Source organism: Squalius cephalus (assembly GCF_949319135.1).
Source record: "Squalius cephalus genome assembly, chromosome: 5".
NCBI classification, from domain to species: Eukaryota; Metazoa; Chordata; class Actinopteri; order Cypriniformes; family Leuciscidae; genus Squalius; species Squalius cephalus.
Genome location: NC_137126.1, coordinates 17,455,414 through 17,482,047, shown reverse-complemented (window position 1 = coordinate 17,482,047; position 26,634 = coordinate 17,455,414). Strand labels below are relative to the sequence as shown.

The 26,634-nt window shown below is 37.1% G+C and overlaps 3 protein-coding genes across 12 annotated transcripts; 1 reads left to right on the top strand and 2 right to left on the bottom strand.

Annotated features, from left to right (window-relative positions):
* Positions 1 to 18,410, top strand: brd3b (bromodomain containing 3b). 10 transcript variants are annotated; one of them, XM_079870585.1, is made up of 13 exons: positions 21 to 126; positions 1,288 to 1,622; positions 2,637 to 2,774; positions 2,910 to 3,054; positions 3,158 to 3,342; positions 4,874 to 5,245; positions 6,352 to 6,480; positions 6,566 to 6,754; positions 7,219 to 7,287; positions 8,291 to 8,523; positions 9,606 to 9,895; positions 13,408 to 13,533; positions 16,608 to 18,410. In XM_079870585.1, the coding sequence occupies exons 2-13, from the start codon at positions 1,422 to 1,424 to the stop codon at positions 16,727 to 16,729; spliced, it is 2,199 nt and encodes a 732-aa protein (XP_079726711.1). In that variant the 5' UTR covers positions 21 to 126; positions 1,288 to 1,421; the 3' UTR covers positions 16,730 to 18,410. The 10 variants fall into 10 exon arrangements, with proteins under 10 accessions (XP_079726717.1, XP_079726715.1, XP_079726712.1 ...); XM_079870587.1 differs by having other exon boundaries at positions 21 to 134; XM_079870588.1 differs by having other exon boundaries at positions 28 to 126; positions 4,877 to 5,245.
* A 653-nt stretch (positions 18,411 to 19,063) lies between these two features.
* Positions 19,064 to 21,026, bottom strand: brd3os (BRD3 opposite strand). The gene has a single exon (XM_079870612.1). The coding sequence runs from the start codon at positions 20,589 to 20,591 to the stop codon at positions 20,337 to 20,339; it is 255 nt and encodes an 84-aa protein (XP_079726738.1). The 5' UTR covers positions 20,592 to 21,026; the 3' UTR covers positions 19,064 to 20,336.
* A 420-nt stretch (positions 21,027 to 21,446) lies between these two features.
* On the bottom strand, positions 21,447 to 26,314 carry edf1 (endothelial differentiation-related factor 1). Its single transcript, XM_079870611.1, has 5 exons — positions 26,064 to 26,314; positions 25,699 to 25,750; positions 25,459 to 25,619; positions 23,491 to 23,584; positions 21,447 to 21,761 (listed from the first exon to the last, which is right to left on the bottom strand). The coding sequence occupies exons 1-5, from the start codon at positions 26,136 to 26,138 to the stop codon at positions 21,700 to 21,702; spliced, it is 444 nt and encodes a 147-aa protein (XP_079726737.1). The 5' UTR covers positions 26,139 to 26,314; the 3' UTR covers positions 21,447 to 21,699.
* Positions 26,315 to 26,634: the final 320 nt, after the last annotated feature.

The following is a 26,634-nucleotide window of genomic DNA, read 5'->3' as shown; positions in this document are numbered from 1 at the left end:
AAGCAGCGCGCATGCGCACAACACTACCCAACCAGTGTCGACCCCAGCCATCTATTATGCTTCTTCGCAATAAAAGCTACCCGAAAATCTGCAAGGAAAACGCTACCGGAGCTGCTTGGAGTGAAAGTAATAAAGTATAACATATATATTTACGATTAGTGCATTCCGATCGAAGTTTATATTCAGTTTAGGTGATGTATATTGGTGTTTTGGGGGGAAAACACAGCTGAATGTGGCTAGCAGGATCTCCTCTGACAGAGTGAAGCTGATGAGCGGCGCTTTGCAACAATGTAACAAAACCCTCTTTCACGCGCAGCCGTTTCGATCTGTAAACGTAGAGATCGCTGTAATTGTTTGCGCTGTTTTTTTTCCGTTGTATCAAGTGTATAAATAGGACTGGTGGATGAATTGTGGGATGATTTCAAATTAGCCCGCTGAGTAGCTAGCTGGCTGAACGGCATGCACACACAATGGTTGTGTTAAAGACATGGTGGGGCTCGATCCTCGGCATTCCTCACTCGATGCCCTGTCTCTCCCGTGCCCGCCATCTTTTCAAGAACTTATATACACACACGCCTGATGCAGTTACTTTAACGCGCGATTGCAAAATGTATTTCCAGTTAAGTTTACAGTTCGAGCTCCGTTTAAGGGCGCGCAGGGGCGCAATTTGCTAGCTGATGTTTTGGTTTAATTCTGACTAAACCTGCGATTTTTCATGGCCTCTCATGGGCACGCGAAATTTTGATCGTTTTGTTGGTGTTTAAAACTATTGAAGTGGTTCAAATGAAACGCACAAGTTCCAAAAAAAAAAAAAAATTCAGATTTTTCCTGGTTTTCTAGTCATTCATTCATGTGAAACCCCCGATACTGAAATTCAGACTTTTAACTAATTTACTGGTGAAGATGCATATAATTAATTAAGCTATACATCAAATTACCTGAAAATGATTTTTATAAAATTAATTTGGTGTACATTAATTATTATATTAATGCAGCTATAGAAAATAACAGTTATTAAAAATACTGTTTGTTTACAACATGCATTTCCACCATGATTGTGGTCTTAAGTTTTAAATTTGATTATTTATTTTTGGCTCTGTGCTACACTGTGAAATACATTTGTGCAAATAGCAATATAATGTAAAAAAAAAAATCATACTGTAAACTAATATAATTTCTGCTATTATATTTCTAATGATGCTATATACACACCATATAGATAAATAGGTCATTTATTTTCATAGCTGTATTTTCTTCAATGAGTTATTTCTCTACGTTTACTGGCAGCGTGCTGACACTCAGGTCCTGAGATGGGATGTGTGTGTGGAGGTGGGACTAAGGAGCAGCAAGAGGATCATTGAAGCTGAACTAAGAGACGTACAGACGTCATTCAAGCAACTTCTTTCCCTTAACTGACCAGTATGTCGGTAGTCACATCCCCTGCCCAGGTGCCTCCAGCCATTGTAAACCCTCCCCCACCTGAGGTCACGAACCCTGGGAAGCCTGGCCGAAAAACCAACCAGCTACAGTATATGCAGAATGTGGTTGTGAAGACTCTGTGGAAGCATCAGTTTGCGTGGCCCTTTTACACACCTGTGGATGCTATCAAGTTGAATCTGCCAGTGAGTAATTTTGCTGCTTTTTTATTTTATATATATAATTTACACACATACACATTAGTGCTGTCAAATGGAATAATCGATTCTAAAATAAAAGTTTGTTTATATAATATGTGTATATTTATTTATATATATATATATATTTCTGTGTGTGCATGTCTGTGTTTGATATATATGCATGCACACACACGCATAGATATGTATGTATATATTATATAAACAAACTTTTGTTTTAGTGTGTGTATATATATATATATATATATATAATATATATATAATATATGGTGCTCAGTTATTAATAATTGTTCTTATTTTCAGTGTTGAAAATGTTTTTGTGGAAACTGAGATGTTTTTTTTTTTCAGAATTCAGAATCTTTGATGAATAGAATGTTCAATGAACACCCTTTATTTGAAATATAAATCTTTTGTAAAATTAAAAATGTCACTTTTGATAAAATTTGTGCATCCTTCCTGTAGCTTCAGCCTTTTGAATGGTGTATCACTATTTCCAGAACCTTTGCCATCACAGGAATTTATTACATTTTAAAATATATTCAAATAGAAAAGTTGTTTTTTAATAGTGATAATATGTCACAACGTTTTTGTTTTTTCCCCAAAATAAATGCAGCCGTGGTGATACTTCTTTTAAGAACCAAAAATAAATAAATAAGAATAATGTTAATTATTCCAAACTTTTGACCTGTAGTGTAGTGTGTTATAAGTTGAATTAGAGGTGACTGGTGTAATTTTTGCACCTCTAGTGTTACCAAACGGCATTGCAAAAATAGTGACAATCTGCTATTGTTCAGGCAAGCAGAGAGTCTCAAACTCATGCAGTTGATTGAGTCAGCGTTTTTGTGTTGACATTATCAAACAGTGTGTAGAGTGGGAAATAAACTATAAATGACTTGCTTATGGGTATAGACAGTGTTTTAAAATCCATTTTCACCTTTAAATGTTTTTTTTTCTCTACCTAGTGCATTACACCTTGTCTAATTTATTATTTCGGTCAAATAGGACTACCATAAAGTTATTAAGAATCCAATGGACATGGGAACCATAAAGAAGCGACTTGAGAATAATTACTATTGGACTGCTGGCGAATGCATGCAGGACTTTAACACTATGTTCACAAACTGTTACATCTATAACAAGGTAGATCCAAGTCCTTAATATTTATTTATATTTTATAACATAAAAAATATATATTATTATAGTTTTTATAATAATATACTTTATACCAATACCAATGTGTGATTTAAATGATTTTTCCTTGAATTATTGTCCCAGCCCACAGATGACATTGTTCTCATGGCTCAAGCCTTGGAAAAGATTTTCCTCCAAAAGGTAGCTCAGATGCCCCAGGAGGAGGTGGAACTTTTACCCCCACCACCGAAGGGTAAAGCACGGAAACCTGGAGCACCCCCTGGTTCAGGTAACTGACTGGATGCCACAAATAATGAACCTTTGAAGTTACCAATGACATGTGGCTTGGAGGAGGTTTTTCTGCTGACCTTGTCGTTATTACATCCGAACAGAAAACCAACCATCAATAGCACTGACTACTGGTTCTCCATCCTCGTCATGTCCGAGCTCCCCTCCTCAGCTGGCTCAAACTCCTGTAATAGCTGCGACTCCAGTCTCGACCATCACTTCCAATGTTCAAGCTGTGCCCCCTGCGACGCCCCCTCCCATGATTCCAACCGCACAGCCTGTTCTCAAAGTAAGACCGGCTAAAATGATGTCAGTCCTTTTCATTGTCATTTGTGCCCAGGAAAAAAAAATGATAGCTTTTGTTGTAGGGATGGTATAGTTGACTAACTAAGCCAACTAACTACTGGCATCTATCTATCCATCTGTCATCTATCTATCAGTGTCTATTTATCTTAATTTGTTTCTTTATTATATTTTGTTCAGATGTTGTTGTTTTTTAGCTTTCCATATTTTTAGCAGCTGGGCTTTAAAGGGGATGAATTTAGAGATGCAACTTCTCTGAGAGGTCTTTCGTTTTTTGACAGCATGATATGCTTTAGTTTGTTAACAGTCTAAAAGTAGCTGGAAGATTGTAAACACACTAAAACGTTTCCTGAGATTCATCTCCCAAAGCTCCACTGTTTCAGCCAACAAAACCGCTTTTGTAACAGATTTACTGCTTTCAGCAATACATTTCAAATCACCTGCTGTGAGTAATGTTCCCATTATTATGCATAATCTGTTTGTGAGGGCTATAATTGTTGGCGCAATGAAATGATTTGTAGTCTGTTTATTTGTTATCTCTCATTTATCCTATTGAAGGATGAATTTAGTGTCTGTATATCTCTAGTCTGTATAAACTAGTCTGATTGGTGTCTGATGAACTTGAGCTTAAACGAGCCTAATTATTAAAGGCTTCCTTAAGAATAGTCCGTCACACACGCCACTGATCAGCCATTCTGCACATTAGGGATGTGCCCGAAGCCGAATACCTTATTCGGAAAGGCACGGAAAATGAATAACCCATTCTACAGAGCCCCTAAAGGGACATGGTTAGGCTTGCTTGGGTTAGTCAGTGTTGCATGATGTTCGTATATTTTACATATGACAAATATCTTACCACCATAGGGCTGTGAAACGATTAATTGCGATTAATCGCATCCAAAATAAAAGTTTGTGTTTACATAATATATGTGTGTGTACTGTGTATAATTATTCTGTATATATAAATGCACACATAGCCTATGTATGTATATATTTAAGAAATATTTGCATTTATATACTGTATACATATATTTATATATAATTTATATTATATATAAATATAAATATTTTATATATAAATATTACATTTTCCTTAAATATATACATGCATGTGTGTGTATTTATATTCAAAATAATTCTACACAGTACACACATATATTATGTAAACACAAACTTTTATTTTGGATGCGATTAATCGTTCCGCCGTTCCCTATACACGGAGTACGCATAATTGTGAATTCGAAAGTGAGAAGTGAGCACGCATTCAAAAGCGTTTTCAATACCCTTCACGCTGATAGCAGCTTCCTGATGCCTGCAAATTATATACAATATAATTACCCAACTATATCTAAGCATTGAGATATATTTTTCCTTCCATCTCATATTTGTTCCATCACCATGTCCCTTTTAGGGGCTTCATATAATGTGTCTTTTTCTTTCTGAATAAGGTATTTGGCATCGGGCACATCCCTGTTTTAGTAGTGTTCTAACACACATGCTGATCTAATTTTCCTCAGAAGAAAGGGGTGAAGCGGAAAGCGGACACGACCACACCCACAACCTGCGCGATCACTGCCAGCAGAAGTGAGTCGCCCACTGCGATGTTGGAGTCCAAACACAGTAAAGTCATTTCCAGACGAGAGAGCACAGGTCGACCCATCAAACCTCCCAAAAAAGACCTGGAGGATGGGGATGTCCAACAGCAAGGCAACAAGAAAAGCAAACTCAACGATCATCTCAAATACTGTGACACTATCCTTAAAGAGATGCTTTCCAAGAAACATGCGGCCTACGCCTGGCCCTTCTACAAGCCTGTAGATGCAGAGGCCCTGGAGCTGCATGACTATCATGAAATCATCAAGCAACCAATGGACCTCAGCTCTGTCAAAGTATGGCATAAAATTACACCTTGCAAAGTTATTAAAGGATAGCATAGTAAATATTCAAAAGAAATAGTTTTTTTTTTATACAAATCGTTTAAATAAATAAATGTGTGTGTATGTATGTGTGTGTGTGTGTGTGTGTATATATATATATATATATATATATATATATATATATATATATATATATACAGGACTGTGCAAAAGTCTCAGGTACGCTTGTATTTTTGCCCCAAAGAAATGGTTTTAAGCCAGTTATTTATATCTTTTGCTGTATTGTTTCTGGAAATATCAGTTTACATTTCCAAACATTAATTTTTCCATAAATTGTAATAATCCAGTGAGATTTTTGTACGCACAAGGAGTCTGACAACAGCCGGTGCTCCACACGGAGATCTGATCTCGCCATCATCGAGTCTGGGATTACATGAAGAAACAGATAAAACTGAGACAGACTAAATCCAGAAGAACCGTGGCAACGTCTCCAAGACGTCTGAAGAAGCCGACCTGCAAAGCAACCTGAAAAACTATGTGTGAATGTACCGACGAAAGCTGTTTTAAACGCAACGGGTGGTCACAACAAATATTGATTTCATTTAGTAAATACAAGTTAATTGATAAATAACATCTATTTATGACATTATTTTTGAAAGCATCCTCACTTTATAGCATTTTTACAAGTGCCTAAAACTTTTGACGGTACTGTAGTTTTGGATATAGGTTTCTTCAAGCGTCTTAGAGATGTTGTCACAGTTCTTCTGGATTTAGTCTGTATCAGTTTTTTCTGTTTCTTCATGTAATCCCAGACAGTCTCGATCATGGTAAGATCAGATCTCCGTCTGGAGCTCCGGCTGTTGTCAGACTCCTTGTGCATACAAAAATGTCGTTGGATTATTTCAATTAATGGCGAAATGAATGTTTGGAAATGTAAACTGATATTTCCCACTGACACACTACAGCAGATACAAATAAATGGCTTAAAACCATTTTTTGGGGGTGAAAATTCTAGCGTACCTAAGACTTTAGCACACTACTATATAAAACTTCAGTTTTTATTCCCTTTTTTACATTTTTAAAGGCAAACTTTATCTCATGCAACGTGTCTTTTCCAGAAAAAGATGGACAGTCGAGAATACCAAGACGCCCAAAGTTTCGCAGCAGATATTCGGTTAATGTTCTCAAATTGTTACAAATACAACCCGCCTGATCACGAGGTCGTTGCCATGGCAAGAAAACTCCAGGTGCGGCAAATAAAAATAAAAAAAGCCATTGTAACTGATAATGTGCTTTCGGATCTCACCAATCATATTTGTCCATGACCTACAGGATGTGTTTGAGATGAAATTCGCTAAGATGCCCGATGAACCGGCAGAGCCGTCCTCGCCCAGTGCGGTGTCGGCCACGGCTGTGGTGAGCAAGAGCACCGGCAGCAGCGAGAGCAGCGCAGACTCTTCCAGCTCCAGCTCCGACTCTGAGGAGGAACGGGCCACGCGGCTGGCTGAGCTGCAGGAACAGGTGAGTGGCAAACAGGTGGGTGTCACCACTTGAGGACCAAGATCCAAACCAAGGGTGGAGAGACAGGCAGAGGCCACAGCCACTCCCCCCTCACATTCACCACCTCCTCCTCCTCCTCAGTCTGACTGCTTGTGTTAGTCATTTGGATTTTTTTCATTTCTTTTTTTTTTTTTCCTTAATGTCTCTTGTTTTCATAATGTTTTGGAAACGAGTGCCCATTCTCACCCTGGACTGAACGTTTAACCCTCTACCGCCTCTGCAGTTTGTGTTGGCATCTTGGTATACATTGGCTTGCATGCAGTAAAAACTTCAGATGACAGTTTTTAATTTGGCTGTCTCTCAGTGTTAAACATATTGGTGTCGATTATAGTTACTCTGCTCTCATCATGACACAGTCTGTTGTTAAAATACATTTTTGAGAATGACTATTTTGTCCCTTGATTTCACTTTGGCTTTTTTACCAGCGATTCACTGTGGAGCACCCCAATGGTAACAGGTCGGGGACAAAAAACGGGTGTGCCAAACGTTTTCAGGTGAATGATATTTTTACTTCCCGGTCCCCCACCCCACTAACTCCTCCATTTTTCGTAGCTTCTTCTTAAGTGAGCGGTAGAGGGTTAAGGTGGTGCTTTATGGGGTGTATTTGAGCTGGGCATCTTTAAGTGAGCTTGCTTTGACACTCTCAGCTAGTCTTTTGGCTCTGTTTCCCTCTCTGCTCTGCGAATGACATTGATTGGCATGTTTATCAGTGAGAATCCAAATTCTTTGCTGGGATGTGGTCTCCGGTGCTTCCAAATCATCGTGGTAAAGTATTTTTGATTCTTTAAAGGAGGTTTAAAGTCATGATGAAACTGTAGAGAGAGAAAGAGAGATTGAAGAAAAATGTAGGACGGGTACTTGATTCTATCACTCAGTTGTTTATTGGATGGAGGCAGATCTGAATGCGAGCTTGCAGTCGGTTGTAAGAAAGGGGCGGGGATTAAATGTTTGGTGAAGTCCGGCATATGCATCAGAGGCAAGCCCGTCGTTTCACCGGAGAATCGAGTTATGATATTTTAATTAAGAATTATGAGATTAAAAAATGAAACCTATAAACCGATGAATAACATCAATAACAGGCATTTATTTATTTCTATTTAAAACGTGGGTTTGTAACTGGACAACGAAATGATGATGGATAGTGTCTTTGTAAAAATGTTCGATTCGTGTGCTGTAGCATTTGAATATTTGGAATTTAAAGTAGTTACAAGTGTTTATGTCCATTTTGTTTGCAAAGAATTCCGAAGTAAACAAGACATTTCTGGGCATTGCATTTGTTTCAAAATAAGAGTCCTCCGCAAACAGCTATTTTCTGGGGAGAGCGTTTCCATGAAAATGGGAGATATGTAGGTGACAAATGTCATTCATTATCCTTCAAACTCTTCCCTTCATCACCAGTCCCATCATCTGTCCCGCACAGCTAAGATCCTAGTTAGCGTCGATGCAGCATGCCCCATCCCCCTGCTTGCTAACCATTCCCTCCACCTTCCTCCTCAGCTGAAGGCTGTTCATGAACAGCTAGCCGCTCTGTCACAGGGTCCTGTGAGCAAACCAAAGAAAAAGAAAGAGAAGAAGGAAAAAGAGAAGAAGAAGAAAGACAAAGAGAAGGATAAAGAGAAAAACAAGGTCAAGGTGGAAGATGACAAAAAGGCCAAGTCTACACAACCGAATAAGCAAACCCAGCAGAAAAAGACCTCTGCACGGAAACCCAACAGCACATCCACTACAAGGTTAGCTGGTTTTGTTGGGATCTTTGGATTTGATCAAAATGTATGACCTTGTGTAAATATTTGGTCCTAGTTATAGTGGATATGGGTTTTGTGCGATATTTAGAAAGAATGCAGACAAATGGTTAAATATAACGCTTATACACCTATGTTATAATAGCAAATAATTACCCATATAATTCTAGTACATTACAGGGAAATTATATATTTTATTATACGTTTTATTTCGATTTGCGAATGGAATGTGCACAAATGCATTTTATTGACATAATATCCCTTCTAAAATATCTAAAAACTATGGAAACCTGTTCCACCTCAGATTAAAAAAAGAATTGGATTGTGACTTTATTTTTCATAAGGGGAAAATTACACTACACTCATTTTTAAAATATTTTTTCTCATGCTCATCTGGACTGCATTTATTACAAAAACAGTAAAAGCAATAATATTCTGAAAAACTATTACATTTTTTTATAAGTTTTCAGCATTGTTACACCAGTTTTAAGTGTAACATGATCCTTCAGAAATCATTCTAATATGATTGTTTTGATGCTCAAGAAACATTTCTTGGCACATAAATGTGGAAAAAAAGTTACTGCTTAATATTTTTGTGGAAACTTTGATTTTGAATTTGAATTTTTTGGGGGGACATTTTTTCACTATTCTTTAACGAATAGAAAGTGTGACTTTAGTGTGACTTTTAGTGTGAATTTTTTTCTTTAAAGTTCATCTCACGCTTACATTTATTGTTCTGAGGCAGAAACAGGGTTCCGTAAAAAATTGAAGATCCACAATACCTTTGGCAAACACTTGTTAATAGGCTAAGCAGTCATGATTATCAATATCAACTGATGATATCGGCTGATTATTTGGCCTGCTTTTATGTGGATAAATACCAATTTTAAGTTGTTTAAAGATATAATATTACGATAAGACTTCAGTGTAAATCAACACAATGCAATAACACACAATGTGCCGTTTATTGGTCATTGTGGTAAAGTGAGCTAACTTTCATATAATTTGTTCAATCTCAATATGCCAGTTCAGTCTTGTGCATTCGTGCAAACTACACCTCCAATCCACAGGCAACCGAAAAAGGGGGGCAAACCTGGTGCGGCAAACTACGAGTCTGATGAGGAGGAGTCTCTTCCCATGTCTTATGACGAGAAGCGGCAACTTAGCCTGGACATCAACCGGTTGCCGGGTGAGAAACTGGGCCGCGTGGTCCACATCATCCAGTCACGTGAGCCGTCACTGCGAGACTCCAACCCAGACGAGATCGAGATCGACTTTGAAACGCTCAAGCCTTCCACGTTGCGTGAGCTCGAACGATACGTCAAGTCCTGTTTACAGAAAAAGCAGCGCAAACCTTTACGTAAGTGCAACCTCTTTTCTTCCTCAGGAGATTTGTTGCTAGGTATAGGCTTACTTCAGTGTTTTATAGACAAGCAGCTCTCTTTTCTTGCCTGGTCCGTCTGCTCTAAAAGCTGAAATGGGCTGTGCTATTTCCTCCTTTGAGCTGGGAGCACTCACCTTCTCCAATGTGTTGCATGACTTTTGGTGGATTACCTTACATGTGCTTTCCCTGGTATTAATACCTTCAAGTGAAGCTTCAAGGGTTTAAAGAGTACATCAGTATACAGTAGAGAACATTTGACCAGACCATGAATTTCCTAATTGTACACAGTGTACATGTAATTATTATGCACACTGCAGCACTCATACTTCACAATGGAATATTCTGGGTTCATTACAAGTTAAGCTCAATCCTCAGTATTTGTGGCATAACATTGATTGATTACCATAATAAGTAATTTCCACTTTTCCCTTTAAAAAAAAAAAAAAAAAAAAGGCACATAAAATGGTAGTGAATTGGGTCAATCCATAACCTTTAAAATACACACTATTTCAATGGAGTGCAACAGTACCTGCTCACATTTTTAGTGCTCTTGGTTCCGGAAGGATTTTTTTTATATTTATATTTCCTATAGGGTCTTTTGTTAAAGATTTAAGCCAAACCAACCAGCTATGAGGTGAACTGCAACATTACAAACTTTGATTTGAACCAAAAAAGTATTTGAAAAATCAGACAAGAGGTTTAAGGTAAAAACTACAATGCCATAATTCAAAATACCATTGCTAAAACCATGTTCATCGGCCACACTTATTACACTTATTGCAAAATTAGCATGTACGTATATAATATTTTAAGTAGTTTGAAAGTGTAGGGGAGACTCTAATGCGTCATTCACATTGCTTCAAGGGGAAATATAAAATTATTAGCTCGATTTTCTTGTTGTGGTTCTCTGATTGGTGGTGATTTCTTTGCAGAATTATGGGTAATGTAGTTTTTCACCAAGAAGCCTGCTGTTAGACTATTATTTAAAAAGTACGTTGAAATAATGCTTCAAAATGCAACTAAAGCTTATACTATTGATTAAGGGTGGGCGATATACCAGTAGACATAATTAACCAGTTGAAATTTGTCAACGGCATATGCACGCGCTGTCTGAGATGCGCGCACATGAAGGCGTTGCTCATAGAGCGAGTGAGTACTGAGCTTTCTTTTTGCAGCCTAAACAACGGTTAAATACACATACTTATGTCAAATGCCCGTCTTTGCTAGTATCCTTGTGAACACAGTCATTTATGTCTTAAGTGAAATGTAAACAGTTGAGAAAGAAAACGCATGTGTAATAGTATATTGGATCCGTGCTAGGGATGGGGCCGATCCGATCCAGTATCGGTATCGGGACCGATACCAGCGTAATTCACGTATCGGATTTTCCCGATCCAACCTGCGGAGATATCCGATATCCACGAGTCATGTCTGCGCTTTAACGTTGTCTGCTGAAATGACTCCAAAAGTGATTCCCGCCGGCTAGTCTGCTAGCTGGCTGCAAACTGTGGAATGGATTTCCTGAACGGAGGCGCGGCTCAATGAGACACAGAGTTATGAGACACGCTCCCGCTCAGGAAATCCATTCCGCAGTTTGCGGCTAGCCAACAACGTCCGCTGTGTGGAAATACTTCACACTGTAAACACCGCAGAGCAAGACAGTAAAATGCAATGTTTGCAAAGCCGTAATTCAGAGCTCTTTGAAGCTCCCTCGCGTCGTACAACACAACGAACGCAATCAAAGATTTAAAAAAGCACCACGTTACTGTGCGTTCACGCCAAACGCGAATAGCGCGTCAAATTCGCGTCTACCACGTCTACCGGACGCTTGAATATTTTGAATCCATTCGCGCGTCCAGAGAAAAATTGACGCGTGTAAAAAGTAAAAGTTTGAAGCAAAATTCACGCGCGTCTGAGGCAAAATCCGCTTGTCTGTTTGCAAGATGCTGATGTTGATCGAGCATTCATCGAGAGAGAGTTACCGCATCAGAGCGAGGATCACCCTTAGATAGTGTGTGCGTGTAAGATGTTTACACTTGCACTTTTCTTATATTTCAAGACTCAAGTATTTGACATTTTGGAAATGTAATAAATATTGACATGACAATCAATTTGAAACCCTTACAGTTGCATTTGTTTTCAGAATGGGATTTTTCCTATTAACAGGATTTCCTGTCATATAAAATAAACAATAATGATAATAATAATATTAAAGCAAACACAGCTCTGGTATCGGAATAGTATCGGTATCGGCCGATATCCAAATTCAGGTATCGGGATCGGATCGGAAGTGAAAAAATGTGGATCGGTGCATCCCTAATCCGTGCATATGGTCTTTAATGACAGACGACAGCAGGTTTATTAGGCTACTGTCACTTTATGTTAATCAAACAACAAAAAAGAGAATCTCAATGCTCTTGACTGAATCACTTTGAATTGGCTAGTATTTCTTATTTCTAGTGCTTGAAGTTTTTCAGGTATGTCTTTGTTCTATTGTAGTTTATTGTCCTATTGCTTGTAATTATTTTCGTTGTCTTCAGTAAGGTTTTTTTTTTTAATGTAGGCTAGTGAGTGAATGAGTGAGTGAGGTAACAAGAATTATGACATTTCTCAATGGTATAATTTTTTTTTATGATAATCAGTTCCCTTAGAACCTGAGTTTTGCACTCTATATTACAGCCACAAGACATAAACCATGCGGGTTAGCATAATTTTAATGTTTTTAAAAAAAAAAAGCTTACTAACCTTTTCTTTGTAAAGTTGCATTCAGTTTTACAACTTTGTTACCATGATAAAAATAAACACTAAACTTAAAATAAAATACTTTTCTTTTAAATCCTCTAAAAATGTTCCCTATTCATTTCTGTTGTTAGTGTTTCAACATAACCTTGATTTTTGTTTGTTTTAAATTCCCCCTGTGGTGAAAATCAAGCCATTGCTGAGTATTTTCTCCTTAAAACAGCAGTGAACCAAAGACGCGGTTTGAAATCGCTGGTGTTTCTGACGTCACAAACTACCTTGTAACCAATCACGTAAACGTGTGATCGTCAACGAGTGGATCTCTGAGCTGAGTGAGTGGAGGCAGGGCTAATTTGCATATTCATAGAACCGCGTATACTAAATGAAGCAAGGGTGTAGAGTTACATTCAAGCTATTTTAAGGCATGAAGTTTTTTTGTTTTGTTTTTTCAAGGAAAAAACTTTAAAAAAAGGCATTTTGGTGATCAAAGAAGAGTTTTAAGGGTTACAATTATTGACCACAGGGGGACTTTAAGGAAAATGAGGGATGAGTCTAAATAATTTTTTATGGTAGTAACCAAATGCTGCTGTTTGGTCTTAACTTGAACCTGATAAGATTCCTTGAACACAAATTTGACATCATGGAGTTTAAAACCAGTGTAGCAGAGTGCTTTTTGCTGCTTGTTGCCACGGCGGTGGGCTACGAGGGCAACCCGTTACTCACCGGTCACCGCTGTGTGTCTCCTGCAGCGGGCACTGGGAAAAAGAGTGCCAAGTCTAAAGAGGAACTGGTTCAGGAAAAGAAGAAAGAGTTAGAAAAGAGGCTACAGGACGTGAGCGGACAACTGAACAACAACAAGAAACCACCCAAAAAAGGTACCTGTGTGGTAGTGTGCAGATGTGAGCAGACAGGTGACCAAACTGGGTTAGCTGGATTAAGGATGGTAGGATAAGAAAACAGAGATAAGGATAGGCTTTTTGCTTCACTAATTTGACTAACTTGATCGAAGGGCCTTCTGTCAGACCTTCATATGTAATGCTATTCACACACTGAAAAGGGTTTGCAGGGCTCAACAACAAGGATGGACCGCTGGCCCGTTTTGAACCAATTGACGGGACTGTCTATTGCCCTACTGGGCCGGTGCTATCTTTCTATTTCTTCTGTGAAATTTCCTAGCGAATTCTGCTGGTAACTAACGTAAATGTAACGTTTTGGAGCATATTGTATACAAGCTGTTTTAATGATGTCTTTCAGCAGTTGAAACACTGATTGAGAGATGACATTATACATTTCAGTCGTACTATATCTTTCAACATACCTTCTGATGTTCATTCATGTTTATTTAGTGCTGTAACTAGTGATAAAGAAAGAGGAAGATTTTATCAGTTAATTTGCGCTTGATCCGTCCTGCTTCTTAAACTGATGCGGCTACAGTGAGTGATCTGTCCTTTATTCTTTGAATTTCATGATAAAATCAACAAAATTTGAAAGTTGAGACTCGTTTCATATTAAAAGTAAAGAAACGCAAAGCTTATTTTGCGATTATTGGATGACAGGTGCTCTACAAATCTATAGTGGAGTTTTGTTCATCAACAGAAAGAAGATTGAAAGATCGATTTTGAGATTTAAGAATCCATATCAGTATCAATTAAAATCGAGAAATCTATATTGTCATCCCAGCCCTAGAGTCCTCACAGCTGACATGTTTAACTTTTAATAAACTTTCAAAATGCGCCATTGGAAAAGCACTAATTGTCTTTGATTTCAACCCTTCAAAACCATTTCGGCCCTAAACTTTTCGGTAGGCGAAATTTTTGTGCATCTATAGTTTTTGACTTTTAATATTCTTGGTAGATTCAGTAACATTGTGTTTGTTTTTTGACCCACAAATGCCATAATTTTCCTTTCTTGGAACTCCTGTCTGGTTATAATAACTGTTTATAAACACAGTTGAAATTTTGAAATTTTGAGGTCAGTAAGAATTTGTTTTATTAATTTTGTTCAGCAAGGGTGGATTAAATTGATCAACAGTGACAAAGACATTTACTTGTTACAATTATTATTATTTATTTTTATTTATTTTTTTGTTCTTTTGAACTTTCTATTCATGAAAAAAATGATTGAGGTTTCCCAAAAATATTAACTGTTTTCAACATTGATAATAAGAAAATTAAATAGAATAAATAAGAAAACATTGATAGAAAGAAGTCTTGAGCAAATTAGAATATTAGAATGATTTCTGAAAGATCATGTGACACTGAAGACTGGAGTAATGATGCTGAAAATTCAGCTTTGCCATCAGGAATAAATTACATTTTAAAATACAGTAGTCAACATTTGAAGTGGATCAAAACCTTTCTTCAAAGTTATATATTAATTTTGAACAATACCCGTTCTTGTCTTAGAAAAACTTTGATGAAAGTTTATATACTACTGTATATTAAAATAGAAAACTCTTATTTTAAAGTATAGCTAAATTTCACTTTTACTGTATTTTTGATTAATGCAGCCTTGGTGAACATAAAATACTTTCAAAAACATAAAAAAAAATCTTACTGTCCCCCCAAACACTCACTATCTCTATATATAAACTGTAGTTTTTAAAGATAGTTTTTGTACTTTATTAAAAATACAGACATGCGTATAAAATTATAAATTAATTAAAATTAACTTCTCATTTTTGTGTTAGTGCCAGTAAAAGTCTTGACAGGGAAATTAGAAATCCTGATCTACTGACAGAAAAAAAAATCCTTGCTGTTGAGCCCTGGTTTGGACAAAGAGCAAAACATGGTTAAACCTGCTTAGAGAATCTAATAACTGATGAATATGGTTGTGTATGTGCTGCAACTAACTGACTTCACTTGATATCAGCTGCTTTGGCGGGCACGCAATATATTCTGTCCTTTCGAGATCAGATCTTTGCTTTCTTTGTGCATGTCTCTGCTTTATCGTAATACACAGCTGCAGGTGTGGGTAAGGGTGTGCAAGAAAACAATATAGGGTCTTAAAGGGATAGTTCACCCAAAAATGAAAATTACCCCATGATGTACTCACCCTCAAGCCGTCCTAGGTGGATATGACATTCTTCTTTCAGACGAATACAATTGGAGTTATATAAAAAAAATGTCCTGGTTCTTCCAAGCTTTATAATGGCAGTGAATGGTTGTTTCTGTTTTGAAGTCCATCAAAGTGCATCCATCCATGATAAAAGTGCTCCACACTGCTCTGGGGGGTTAATAAAGACCTTCTGAAGTGAAGCGATGCGTTCGTGTAAGAAAAATATCCACATTTAAAACTTTATCGACTAAAATAACTAGCAGACGGCCGTACACATCGATTTACGGCGAAAGAGTAACCCTTGACCTGACGCACAACGTAATGACGAACGCGGAAGCGCAGAGGATTGAGCAAAACAAAACACCAGTCACGAGTTAGAAGTCTGAAACAACAATTTTTGAAGAGAAATGTCGGAGGAGCTTGAGTTTGTTGTCCAGCCCTGTTTGTTTGATCCGCGAGAGGCGTCTAAACACGCTACTCCTACGTCATACATCGTCAAGTGTTACTCTTTTGGCGTAAGTTGACTTGCGTAGGCCGTCTGCCGAAAGCTAGTTATTTTAGCTAGTTAGTTACTCCCCCCAGAGCAGTGTGGAGCACTTTTATCATGGATGGATGCACTTTTATGGACTTCAAAACCAAAACCGGCCATTCACTGCCATTATAAAGTTTGGAAGAGCCAGGACATTTTTTTATATAACTCCGATTGTATTCTTCTGAAAGAAGAATGTCATATACACCTAGGACGGCTTGAGAGTGAGTAAATCATGGAGTAATTTTCATTTTTGGGTGAACTATCCCTTTAACGGAAATTAATTGTCTAAAATATGTACATTCAGTGTTTGTTTTTCTCACGCATATTGAACATGCAATCACTTTTCTTCCCTGTTCCCAGCAGAGAAGGCGGGGTCAGCGCAGGGGGGCGGGCCATCTCGGCTGAGTGGCAGCAGCAGTTCTTCGGATTCGGGAAGCAGCAGCTCCAGCGGCTCCAGCTCCGAGAGCAGTGACTCAGACTGAACTCCAATTCGACACGTCGCATACTTCAACCTCCTCTATTTTCTAATGAGTAGTGTGTGTTGTCATGATAGTATCTCTCTGAAGGCCCATTTTATAAAGAGCTAGATGCTTTGCAGATGGCAGAGGATATTTTAAAAAATAGTTTGTAGGATGCTCTTGGCTCAGACAAAGAGGAGAGTTGGAATAGTTCAAGCAGTTTTAAGGTTCTCGCTGGCCCTCAAAGGGAAATGCCTGGTATCACCAGAGGAAAAAAAAGACAAAAAAAAAAAGATATTTTTTTGAAAATATGTCAGTTGTGGAGGTGAAACGGTTGTGCGTGTCCGTTTTTTTTTTTTTTGTTTTTTTTTAGGTTGCTGCTCATTAGATCCATACTGAAAACGTGCGTTAGTGGAAAAACGGACAAATGCCTGGCTGCATTTTACTGATCGAGTAGCTACACAATGTCTCAAAATCTGAAGGAAAAATTTATTTTATCGGCTCTCTCACTCTGGTGTGGTTCTGTCATGTTGGCGTGACATTTCATTCCGCATTTATTTTACTGACTATGATAATGCTCTTCATTGTTAACATTTTTAAGAGACTATTTATTTTTTTTATCCAAAAAGGCACAAAGTTATGCGTGTTTTCGACATTCGGTCTTTACAGAAATGTTTCCAGTTGACCAGAATTTGGCTCAACATAACTCACTAGAACTCTAGACAGCATCCCGCAACTCTGGTGTCAGTATCGTTATTAAACCTTCGTTTTCAGAGGCTTCGCAGTTACTTTGGCAATTTCAACACTGTACATTTTCTCTTCGGGTGCTCTCAGCTCAGTATTTGATGTAGAATTATGTGTCTGAATTTTTTGTTTGTTTGTTTGTTTGTTTGTTTTTAATCTATATCATACACTCATTTGTTTGTTTGTTTTATATTTGGATTGTCTTCTGTACTTTTTTTTATACTATTGATATGTAGGTGCTCTGAGTATCTCTTATCCTACTTTCTATCTGATATGCCTCATCTTTACCAAGTCCACTCATAGGACAATCAAAGTTGTGATGAAGTTCAGTATATTTGAAATTGAGGTAATGGCAAAATGCATTCAGATGTTAAAAATCACCCACCCACAAGGCTGCAGATTGGAATGAATCAGCCTCTCTGAAACTCTGAAACCAAGTGAATTCTAGCTCTCTTGGACAAGTAGACACTTAGAGGAGACTTAGACTTGACGGTTATCTTTGAGAAGACTTCAAGCAGCATTGCTAGGTTTAATTTCAGAAGGATGTGTGTTTGACAATAGTTATTATTAGTTGAAAGTATTACAACTAATGTATGTTCTCAATTGTAATAACTTTATTATTTTACCTTTTGTTTTCTCAAATGGTGTATTGAATGCTTTCAATGGTACCTAGACACTTCTTGCCATGTATCCAGAATAGTTTGGAAATGGACCATGACTGATAATCTTTATAAAAGAAAATATGAATGTATTAGAGGTTATTTTCTCATTTTCTTTTTGTGGCTGCAGTAATGCCACTCATCCACTGGGTCTGTGGCATTGACAATGATTCATTTCATTTAACAGCCTTGAATTGAACTCTGAACCCCTTAAAATCATTGGATGTGCTCTTTTTGCCTTAAGTTTAGTTGGCACACTAAAATAAAGTAAAATGGGTCCGATATAACCGATTAAGTTGAAGCCAATATGTATAGTGTTTGTTTTTTTGTTTGTTTTTTAATCATCAGCATCAAAAAATTGTGATGTAAAGTGACTTCCTGGGTTTTCTTCTTATGTAGGATGCTTTTAATTATGTTTTGATTTTATTCATTATACCACTGTAATGCATTACATGTTCCTTGTGACTATAACCTACCTTGTCTCTAAAATAATTTCTGTTACAGCTCCTCTTCCTCAATTCCTCCAGCAGAGCCCAGTAAATACAACTGGGGTTCATGTTAATGAAAATGATGCAGACAGAGATATAAAGATACATAGGATATATAATTACAGATATAAATGTATATTCACTACTTATTCGTCAACTCTGTCTTGGGTCTAAGTATTTTAGTTCTTTTTTTATGAGAGAAAGAGAGAGAACATTTGTGTATTGCATGCCAATTTACAGTATATTTCTTAAATTTTTTGAGCAGTTTATAACATGTAAATGTCATTCTTTCGAGTGAAATTTTAAAATTGGTAGCGCTGCATATGTTAAGTTCAGCAAGTGAAAGCAAGTTGACAAGTATGTTTTGGCACAGACTTACCATGGTAATATCTGATGTATAAGCTAATCGGAGATTTGGACACTGAGCCCCTCGTTTTTTGTAAATAAATCACAAAAACCCATAGGAGTGTCTTTTTACTATCTAGATATATTTATTTGAGCGCACTTAATGTTGTTGTTTTTTAGAAGACATTAAAATGCAATAGTAAGATTAGAGTAAGATACTGTTTAGCAGCGTAATGAGGTTAAGTTGTCAAAATGTACCAGCAAATCAAGATCTTGATTTCACAATAGCATTTTTTGGGAGGCATCAAAGCTTCATAAAAAGCATGATATAATACAGGTAAAGCCAAGATTATTTGGTACATATAGGCCTGGTTTCACAGACAGGGTTTGGTATTAATTTAATTAGGACATATTACCCAGATTCACAAAGCTTAAACACAGACTCAAAATGCATGTTTGAGCTGTTTTAACTGAAAGCAACTTGTTCTGACATATTTTAAAATGTATTTGCCATTGTTTTGTCTCAAAATGCACACCAGTAATGTTTATAAAAGTTACTTAAATGTCCTAATTGAACTAAGAACTAATCCTGGCTTAATCTGAGCCCTGTTTGTGAAATAAGGCCAAAATATATTTTACAAACATGCCTTAGAAAAAACATTACTGGTGTGCAAAACAATAGCAGAGACGTATTTTAAGAAATGCGAGTGCAAGTTGCTTTCAGTTAAAACAGCTCAAACATGCATTTTAGTCCGGGACTAGCTTAAGCCTTGTCTGTGAAGTCTATTATTAGTGTCCAGTTAAGATTGCTCTGTCACATATAAACCTTAATACATGTAAACATGAAAATAGTTGCTTGAACAGTAAAAGTACAGTAGTCAACATTTGAAGTGGATCAAAAAAGTGCATTAAAGTTGTCCTAAGACAAGAACGGGTATTGTTAAAAATGTCTGTATAAATCGATGAAAAGGGTTGATCCACGTCAAATGTTGACAACTCTATATAATCTAGTTGGATCTAGCAATTTCTGAATTGCTGTTTTTCCCACAGAATAACACTGCTACCATAAAACATACTTGAACAAAACTAAAGGCATGCGCAGTTTGTTAAATTGAGATATCCAACGAGATAAAATACATGTGGTCCCTTTTCTGAGAATAACATGGGATTAAATTGAGATTTGGTACTCGTTCGTCTGTAACTATAAGCAGGCAATGTTCCTCATACTGCTGTTGCACTTTAAAAATGGTAAAATACTGATGCTTTGTTCATGAAGCACGGTGTAGTCTTGCCCACCAGATTGTCTGAATAATGACATGTGGACAAATTACAGTATTTTTGACTGGACAGAAACACTCAAATGTGTGTGTTGTAGTCACAACGAGAATAACACCATCACATAACAGCACAAATCCGTGACTGTCCAGTGCTTCCAGAGTCTTTCAGTCTTGTTTTGTCCTGGACCACAACTGCCTGGTTGCCATACTGGCTGTACCACGAGCTCTGACTGCGGCTCAGGTAATTGGTCGGAGGCGCTTTCTCCAGATCCAGCTGTTGCTGTTGCCAAATCAGCAGAGATGTGTCCCTGAACCGGAGCCGAGCGTAGCCCTCTGACATCGCCTTCTCGGCTAAAGGATAGCGCTCCGTCATTGCGAGGAACGATGAAGTGCGGGAAGACGTCTTGGTAAATCTCTCACGAAGAAGGTGATCATCTCAAGTGTCGTTCTGGTTTTGATCACACCGAAGTTCCGTAGCGGAAAGTTTGATGTAACTTTAGGGAGAAAAGCCACTTGTCTTCACCAGTTGCGCATGATCGAAATGACACTTAAGCGATGCTAATCCCCTCTGCATTTTGTTGACTTATGCAGTTAGCAGTGATAATAGGTGAATTATATTACAAAGTAGCTTCATGAGTGGTCTTCGGTAGTACTATTCAGATTTGTTCAACATTTCACAGCTTCCTTGTGGAGTAATTCGAGGGAGAGAGAAAAAAAACAGCAGACAACGCCAGCGGCTGCCTGTGGCAACAACGTCCGCTTGAATGCGAGTCCGACTTGCAACCATGAGATGTTTCATGGTTCCGAGTGCAGGCCATGTGTGGAGCGAAAGGTCCAGCTCCCCCTCTCTAGATGTAATTTGGACGTTATGAGTGGAGCTAGCTAGAAGGTCCAACCACAACCGGCCTAACCCTACCCATAGCACTATCACGCCTCCACCCATTAGATCCACAGAAGTGGATTATAATGGGTGGAGGCGCTAAACCCAAGCTAAGTCAAGCTAAACCCAAGACGTCCAGAGAGGTGGAGCTGGACGTCATTTGGCTAACGAACACCACTTGGGTTAATTTACAAAGTACAAGCTAATTTTCTATATTATAAACAACCAAGTATTTAACATTAAACTGGGCATTTTAACAAATCAAATTCCCAATATTCTAAAATAATAAGTTTCATGAATTCCATCACCTGAAAAAAAGAATGCAGCATCAGTTAGAAGACAACTTAGTCAGACATAGAAATATGTTTTTATTTCAAAGCAGTGAGCAAGCTTAAAAAAAATAAAATAAAAATCAAAGTCTTCATCATCTGACATAAAACGTTAGATAACAAGCCTTTTGTGTAGGTGTCAATATGAGCATGTATAGTCCACCAATTGAATTGAGAAATTATGAAGTGATGCAGCAATTAATACAGACTGACTGAAAAGATCTACTACTGGGAAGTTTCAGTAGATGGTGGATCTTTCGAGGATTTTGTACTCATTTCTTCTTAGGGCCGGCATCAAGAGGCTGCCCAATTTCCTTTCCACGCAACTTAAGACCTAAAAGTGAAAGAGTGAATATGTTAAAAATGAGGAAAACAGTCAACAAAAGAGTTAAACACGTTCTCCTTTAAAAGATTGCAACTTTTACAAATAAATGCTGTAATTACTACTACTTTTTTGCACCAAAATTATTGCTAGTTCTTTTGGCAAATGTTTAAAATGATTTACAGTACTGTTTAAAAGTTTGGGGTCAGTAATTTTTATATATTATATATATATATATATATATGAGGAAGAGGAGTTTCTTGAGCACCAAATCAGCGTTTTAAAATGATTTCTGAAGGATCATGTGACACTGAAGTCTGGAATAAAGGCTACTGGAAATTCAGCTTTGCCATCAAAGGAATAAATTACATTGTTAAATATAAAACAGTTGTAATATTTCACAATATTACAACTTTTACTGTATTTTGATCAAATAAATGCAGCCTTGGTCAGCATAAGAGACTTATTTTAAAAACATTTAACAAAAACTTTAACAAAATAGGGCTGCCCCAACTAAAGATTTTTCGAATCGACTAGTGGTCGCTCATTTAAGCCAACAGTCGACTAATCGCACGTTTATGATATTAATTTAAATACTTAAATATATACTGGGTGATGGCATAAAAAATGGTTCGAGTTTCAGTGTTGAGAAAGAATATTACTAGTATATATAATATTACATGTAAAAATGCTAACATTGTTCTACATTACAGAGAAATACCAAATCATAATATTGAGTTTTTTAAATAGGCCTATAAACTAAGCACTCAAGCGCACACTTAAGCTTGCTGCAGTGCACCTGCAAAAGTAATGATTTTGAATGTCAGGAAAGGAGACTGTCTGAACATTTTAATAATGTATCAATAAACTAGTGTTTTCTGAGTCAGTGTCGGCTGCAAAGATCTTTTTGACGATGCGGATCTGTTTCATACAGATTATTAAATAATCAGAATTTATTTGAATTGGTTAATTTAAAAGTAACTTAAATATATCTATATAGACATATTTCTCATGTCTGTGAGGCAAGTATACGGTGAGTTTTGGTCCATTTTTGTGATACGCTCCAGTAGTGGAGACCGGGATGGCGGAAAGCGCATCCTGTTTGTATTCTTTATTTTACAAAAGCAAAGTTGTACACAAATAAAAGACCTCTTACAGTTTTGAATGTTGTCTTATCTGTATGAACAAAAATGGAGTATTTTAAGTTATGTCCGCTGTTATTAGGAAAATAAAATGCAAGCCCATAGTTAGGTCGAAGAATTGATAAGGTGAACATTTGGCTTTACCCCTGGCCCCGACATACTGTAATTACCACATGGACTGGCCATGTTGTGTTCTGTCCATCACTTACTGCGTGACTTCGCCACTTCCTCTAGATATTTCCTTCTGCAACTAACCGACTAGTTAAAATTTGGTTGACTAAACCTCTTCTCGTAGACTATTAGGGGGTAGCCCAATTAAAAAAAAAAAAAGTCTAATTGATTGGTCTTCCCATTTTCAGACACTTTAATTTGCAGAATATATTACAAGTCATAAATACACATACAAATATGGCACCTACAAGCGTCACTGGTATTTAAAAAGTATAAAAGTCAGAGTCAATGAAACCATGATGCAAGCAATTTTTTATTTTGCTGAATTATACAAGCATGAATAAATGTCATATTTTAATGAATAAACCATAGCAAGGCAGCAAATAAGCTATTGTGTAGTAATGAATGATAAAATGACAAAATCCTACCAATGGCTCGCTCAATCTTTCCCATGACTTGGTTATTGGGGATGGCCTTTCCACATTCATACTCCGCGATGATCTGTGGCTTCTCATTAATTTTCTGCAAGAAACACAATTATAAGTTTAAGTTGCATGAAACCAAGAAGTATTTCTTCCATATGGTGACACATCTCAATGAAACAGCTTCTCGAACAAGAAAAAAGTGGGGTGGGGCTTGGTTTTGTCCATCTGGAATTGATTTGGACATTAGATCGTGTTGGTTCGGCATTTCTGTGATCTCATGTGAGTGACAGGCTGTCCTGCCCTCCCATCAGTAAACACATCATCAGAGAAGAGTTGTCGAAAAAAAAAGACCCTAAAAAAAATAATGTACACAGATAAATCGTTTATAATAAAAACTGCAATATTCCATTAAAAAGGTCAATTTTGAATTCATAGTGACTTTAAAAGATGAATCATACAGTAAGTTAGGTTTTTTGAGATGTGAATGTACAGGCTGCACATCACTGAAAACACTAAACGTACTCTATGTTTTATTGAGCATTTTTTAGAGCAATTTCATACTTTCGGTTTTAAAAGCAAAGTCACAGATTCTGACGTCAAGGTGTAAATCCGGCAAGATCCGGAGTGGTCATTGGCTGCCGGGGCTCCAGTAAGGGCTGGGCAAACAAAGTGACGTCATCCGTTTCTGAGCATTTTCTCTGCATTTATTCATGACAAAGAGCTCATTCAATCCAATCACTGCACTGTAGTAAGCATAAGATATAATTGAGACCGTATCACTTCTGTCACGTTTGTCTTCCCTTATTGCTTAGAGACATGGGTCGTAAGTGCTTGTTTCCAATGTGCGACAACACAAAAGTTTTGTTTGCATTTTCCCCCCGAGATGCATTTAGAGAGGTCGACTACAAACACATGGGAAATATGACTGTAACAATATTTAATATGTAATAACTGCGCATGAGAGCAGTTTCAGCACGGAACGACGCAATCAGTTTAACACTCGCCACATGGATCATAGATCATATACGGACCAGAGGAAGCATGTTTCAAGTTAAGGACATATTTCATAATATACTCTTATGATCTAAACATGAACCAGCACAGTGTATGTGCACATATTTCATCAGGTCATCTTCAAATGAAAAAAAAAAAAATAAATATATATATATGTGTGTGTGTGTGTGTGTGTGTGTGTGTGTGTGTGTGTGTGTGTGTGTGTGTGTGTATATATATATATATATATATATATATATATATATATATATATATATATATATATTTATTTTTTTTTTTATTTATTTTTTTTTTTTCATTTGAAGATGAAAGTGCCATCTGATTTTCTTCTAGAATGATAATTTTTCTGAAGCTTGTTTATTTAAGTTCAGTAATTTCACTTAAATGGCAATTAATAGGTAATTTTCATTGCCATTTAAGTGAAATTACTGAACTTAAATAAACGAGCTTCAGAAAAATGATCATTCTAGAAGAAAATCAGATGGCACTTAGAGGCTTTTGCATCTTAAGTCTTCATATATATATATATATATATATATATATGCAAATATGGACACTAAACACGAATGAATGATGATTATTATTCTGATAGACAGAAGACACTAATGTAACTTGTCTTTATTTTTTTTTGTTAAACTGACGTGTGACAGTACGTAGTGAAAATATTAAATCTTTTAAATGTTCTTCCGTGTTTCATAGGATGACATTTTCAAAACACATCAAGGTGCCCTCAACTCTGTGTTTTTCCCCCTCTGCTCATATTTTAATATTCATTTGTCTGTATAATGTGTGTGTTGTAGGTCTGTGTTTTTTTGGTTGTTGTTGTCTCACCAGACTCCCTCCTTTTCCACAGCTTTACACACCCATATATTGAGACTTTTTCAGCTCGGAGGTGCAAATGCCCAGGCAAAAACAGAGGGGAGGGGTTCAGGACACTTTAAATGGGCAAATACTCACAGTAGCCAGATCTTTCTGGGTGAGGCCCTTGTTCTGGCGGCCCAGCTGGATCACTTTCCCCACTTCAAGAGGTACTCTCTGGTGGCTGAGCTCCTCTGTCTCTCTGTCCAGCTTAGCTGTGTTCTTGGTTATAACATGCTGTTTATTTTGCCCAGCAGCCCCTTGAAAAAAAATAGATTATTCATTGAATCCCATTGGGAATATAAATGTATTATATACAATAGGTTTATATGCTCTTACATTTCTTAGAAGTTTCGACTTCCTCTCCCTTCCTCTGAGCAGTAATTATAGCCTGAAACAAAAGCACTATTAGTGTTATGTAAACCGAAACTACATTGCCTATCTTTGAGCTGCTGTTGTTTTTATGACAATTATTATGGCGTCCATCACGTTTCGCACACTGGCTAATCCAACAAGAAATAACACGATAGTATTTCTGTTGCGTTTGTTGTCAGACCGATATTTTAAGCTTTGGGACATATTGTGCGCATTATTTGAAACGAAACATTTGAAAGTAGGTCACAGCAACATTGTTTTTGTCAAAACGTGAACTAATAACGTCAGCAAACTATGTAGCATACGGATGTGAGATAACGCAACGTTACCTGCTTAGACTTTGACTGCGCAGCCGATCCCTTCTTCCTCAAAACGGTCACTGTATCCCAATCACTCTCTGCCATGTTGTCGAGAATTATTTGCAGAGGTATTTGACGATAGGCAACAACAGGGCGTTGAAGTTGTCGAGCACGTCTCTGCAGCTCTTTATGCTAGTGAACTAAACCGGATATACGTCACTATATGAGATATGTCAACAAGTCCCTTTAACGTGTATCGTCGTTTTGTTTTTTTACATTCGTGTATCATTTTGCTAGCATGTGTATTATAAAAAGGGGTGGAGAGTAAGTTTTGAATTGTAAGTTTAAGCAATTGAATATTAATCTATGTCTTATATTTCACAAACCGAGTGTATTATGGATGATCAAAGCTTTTAATTTGCCCTGCATGCCATCTGACGCAACAACATAATAATGTATAGCAAGTTTTTTTTTTTCCCTTCATTACAAATTATATTAGCAGCATAACAATTTCGAGTGAAATATTTACTTACTTATTTGCTTAAATAGTATATTTTGCTTCAATGGAAGCAAGAACTCCTGATATTTATTTATTTATTTA

Coding starts and splice junctions, on each gene's coding strand:
- brd3b (XM_079870585.1), top strand. CDS start 1,422: ATGTCGGTAGTCACATCCCCTGCCCAGGTGCCTCCAGCCATTGTAAAC. Junction 6,755..7,218: donor TGGCTGAGCTGCAGGAACAG/GTGAGTGGCAAA, acceptor CTTTTTTACCAG/CGATTCACTGTGGAGCACCC. Junction 13,534..16,607: donor CAAGAAACCACCCAAAAAAG/GTACCTGTGTGG, acceptor CCCTGTTCCCAG/CAGAGAAGGCGGGGTCAGCG.
- brd3os (XM_079870612.1), bottom strand. CDS start 20,591: ATGACGGAGCGCTATCCTTTAGCCGAGAAGGCGATGTCAGAGGGCTAC.
- edf1 (XM_079870611.1), bottom strand. CDS start 26,138: ATGGCAGAGAGTGATTGGGATACAGTGACCGTTTTGAGGAAGAAGGGA. Junction 25,620..25,698: donor AGTCGAAACTTCTAAGAAAT/GTAAGAGCATAT, acceptor TTTTTTTTCAAG/GGGCTGCTGGGCAAAATAAA. Junction 21,762..23,490: donor AAAGATTGAGCGAGCCATTG/GTAGGATTTTGT, acceptor TTTCACTTTTAG/GTCTTAAGTTGCGTGGAAAG.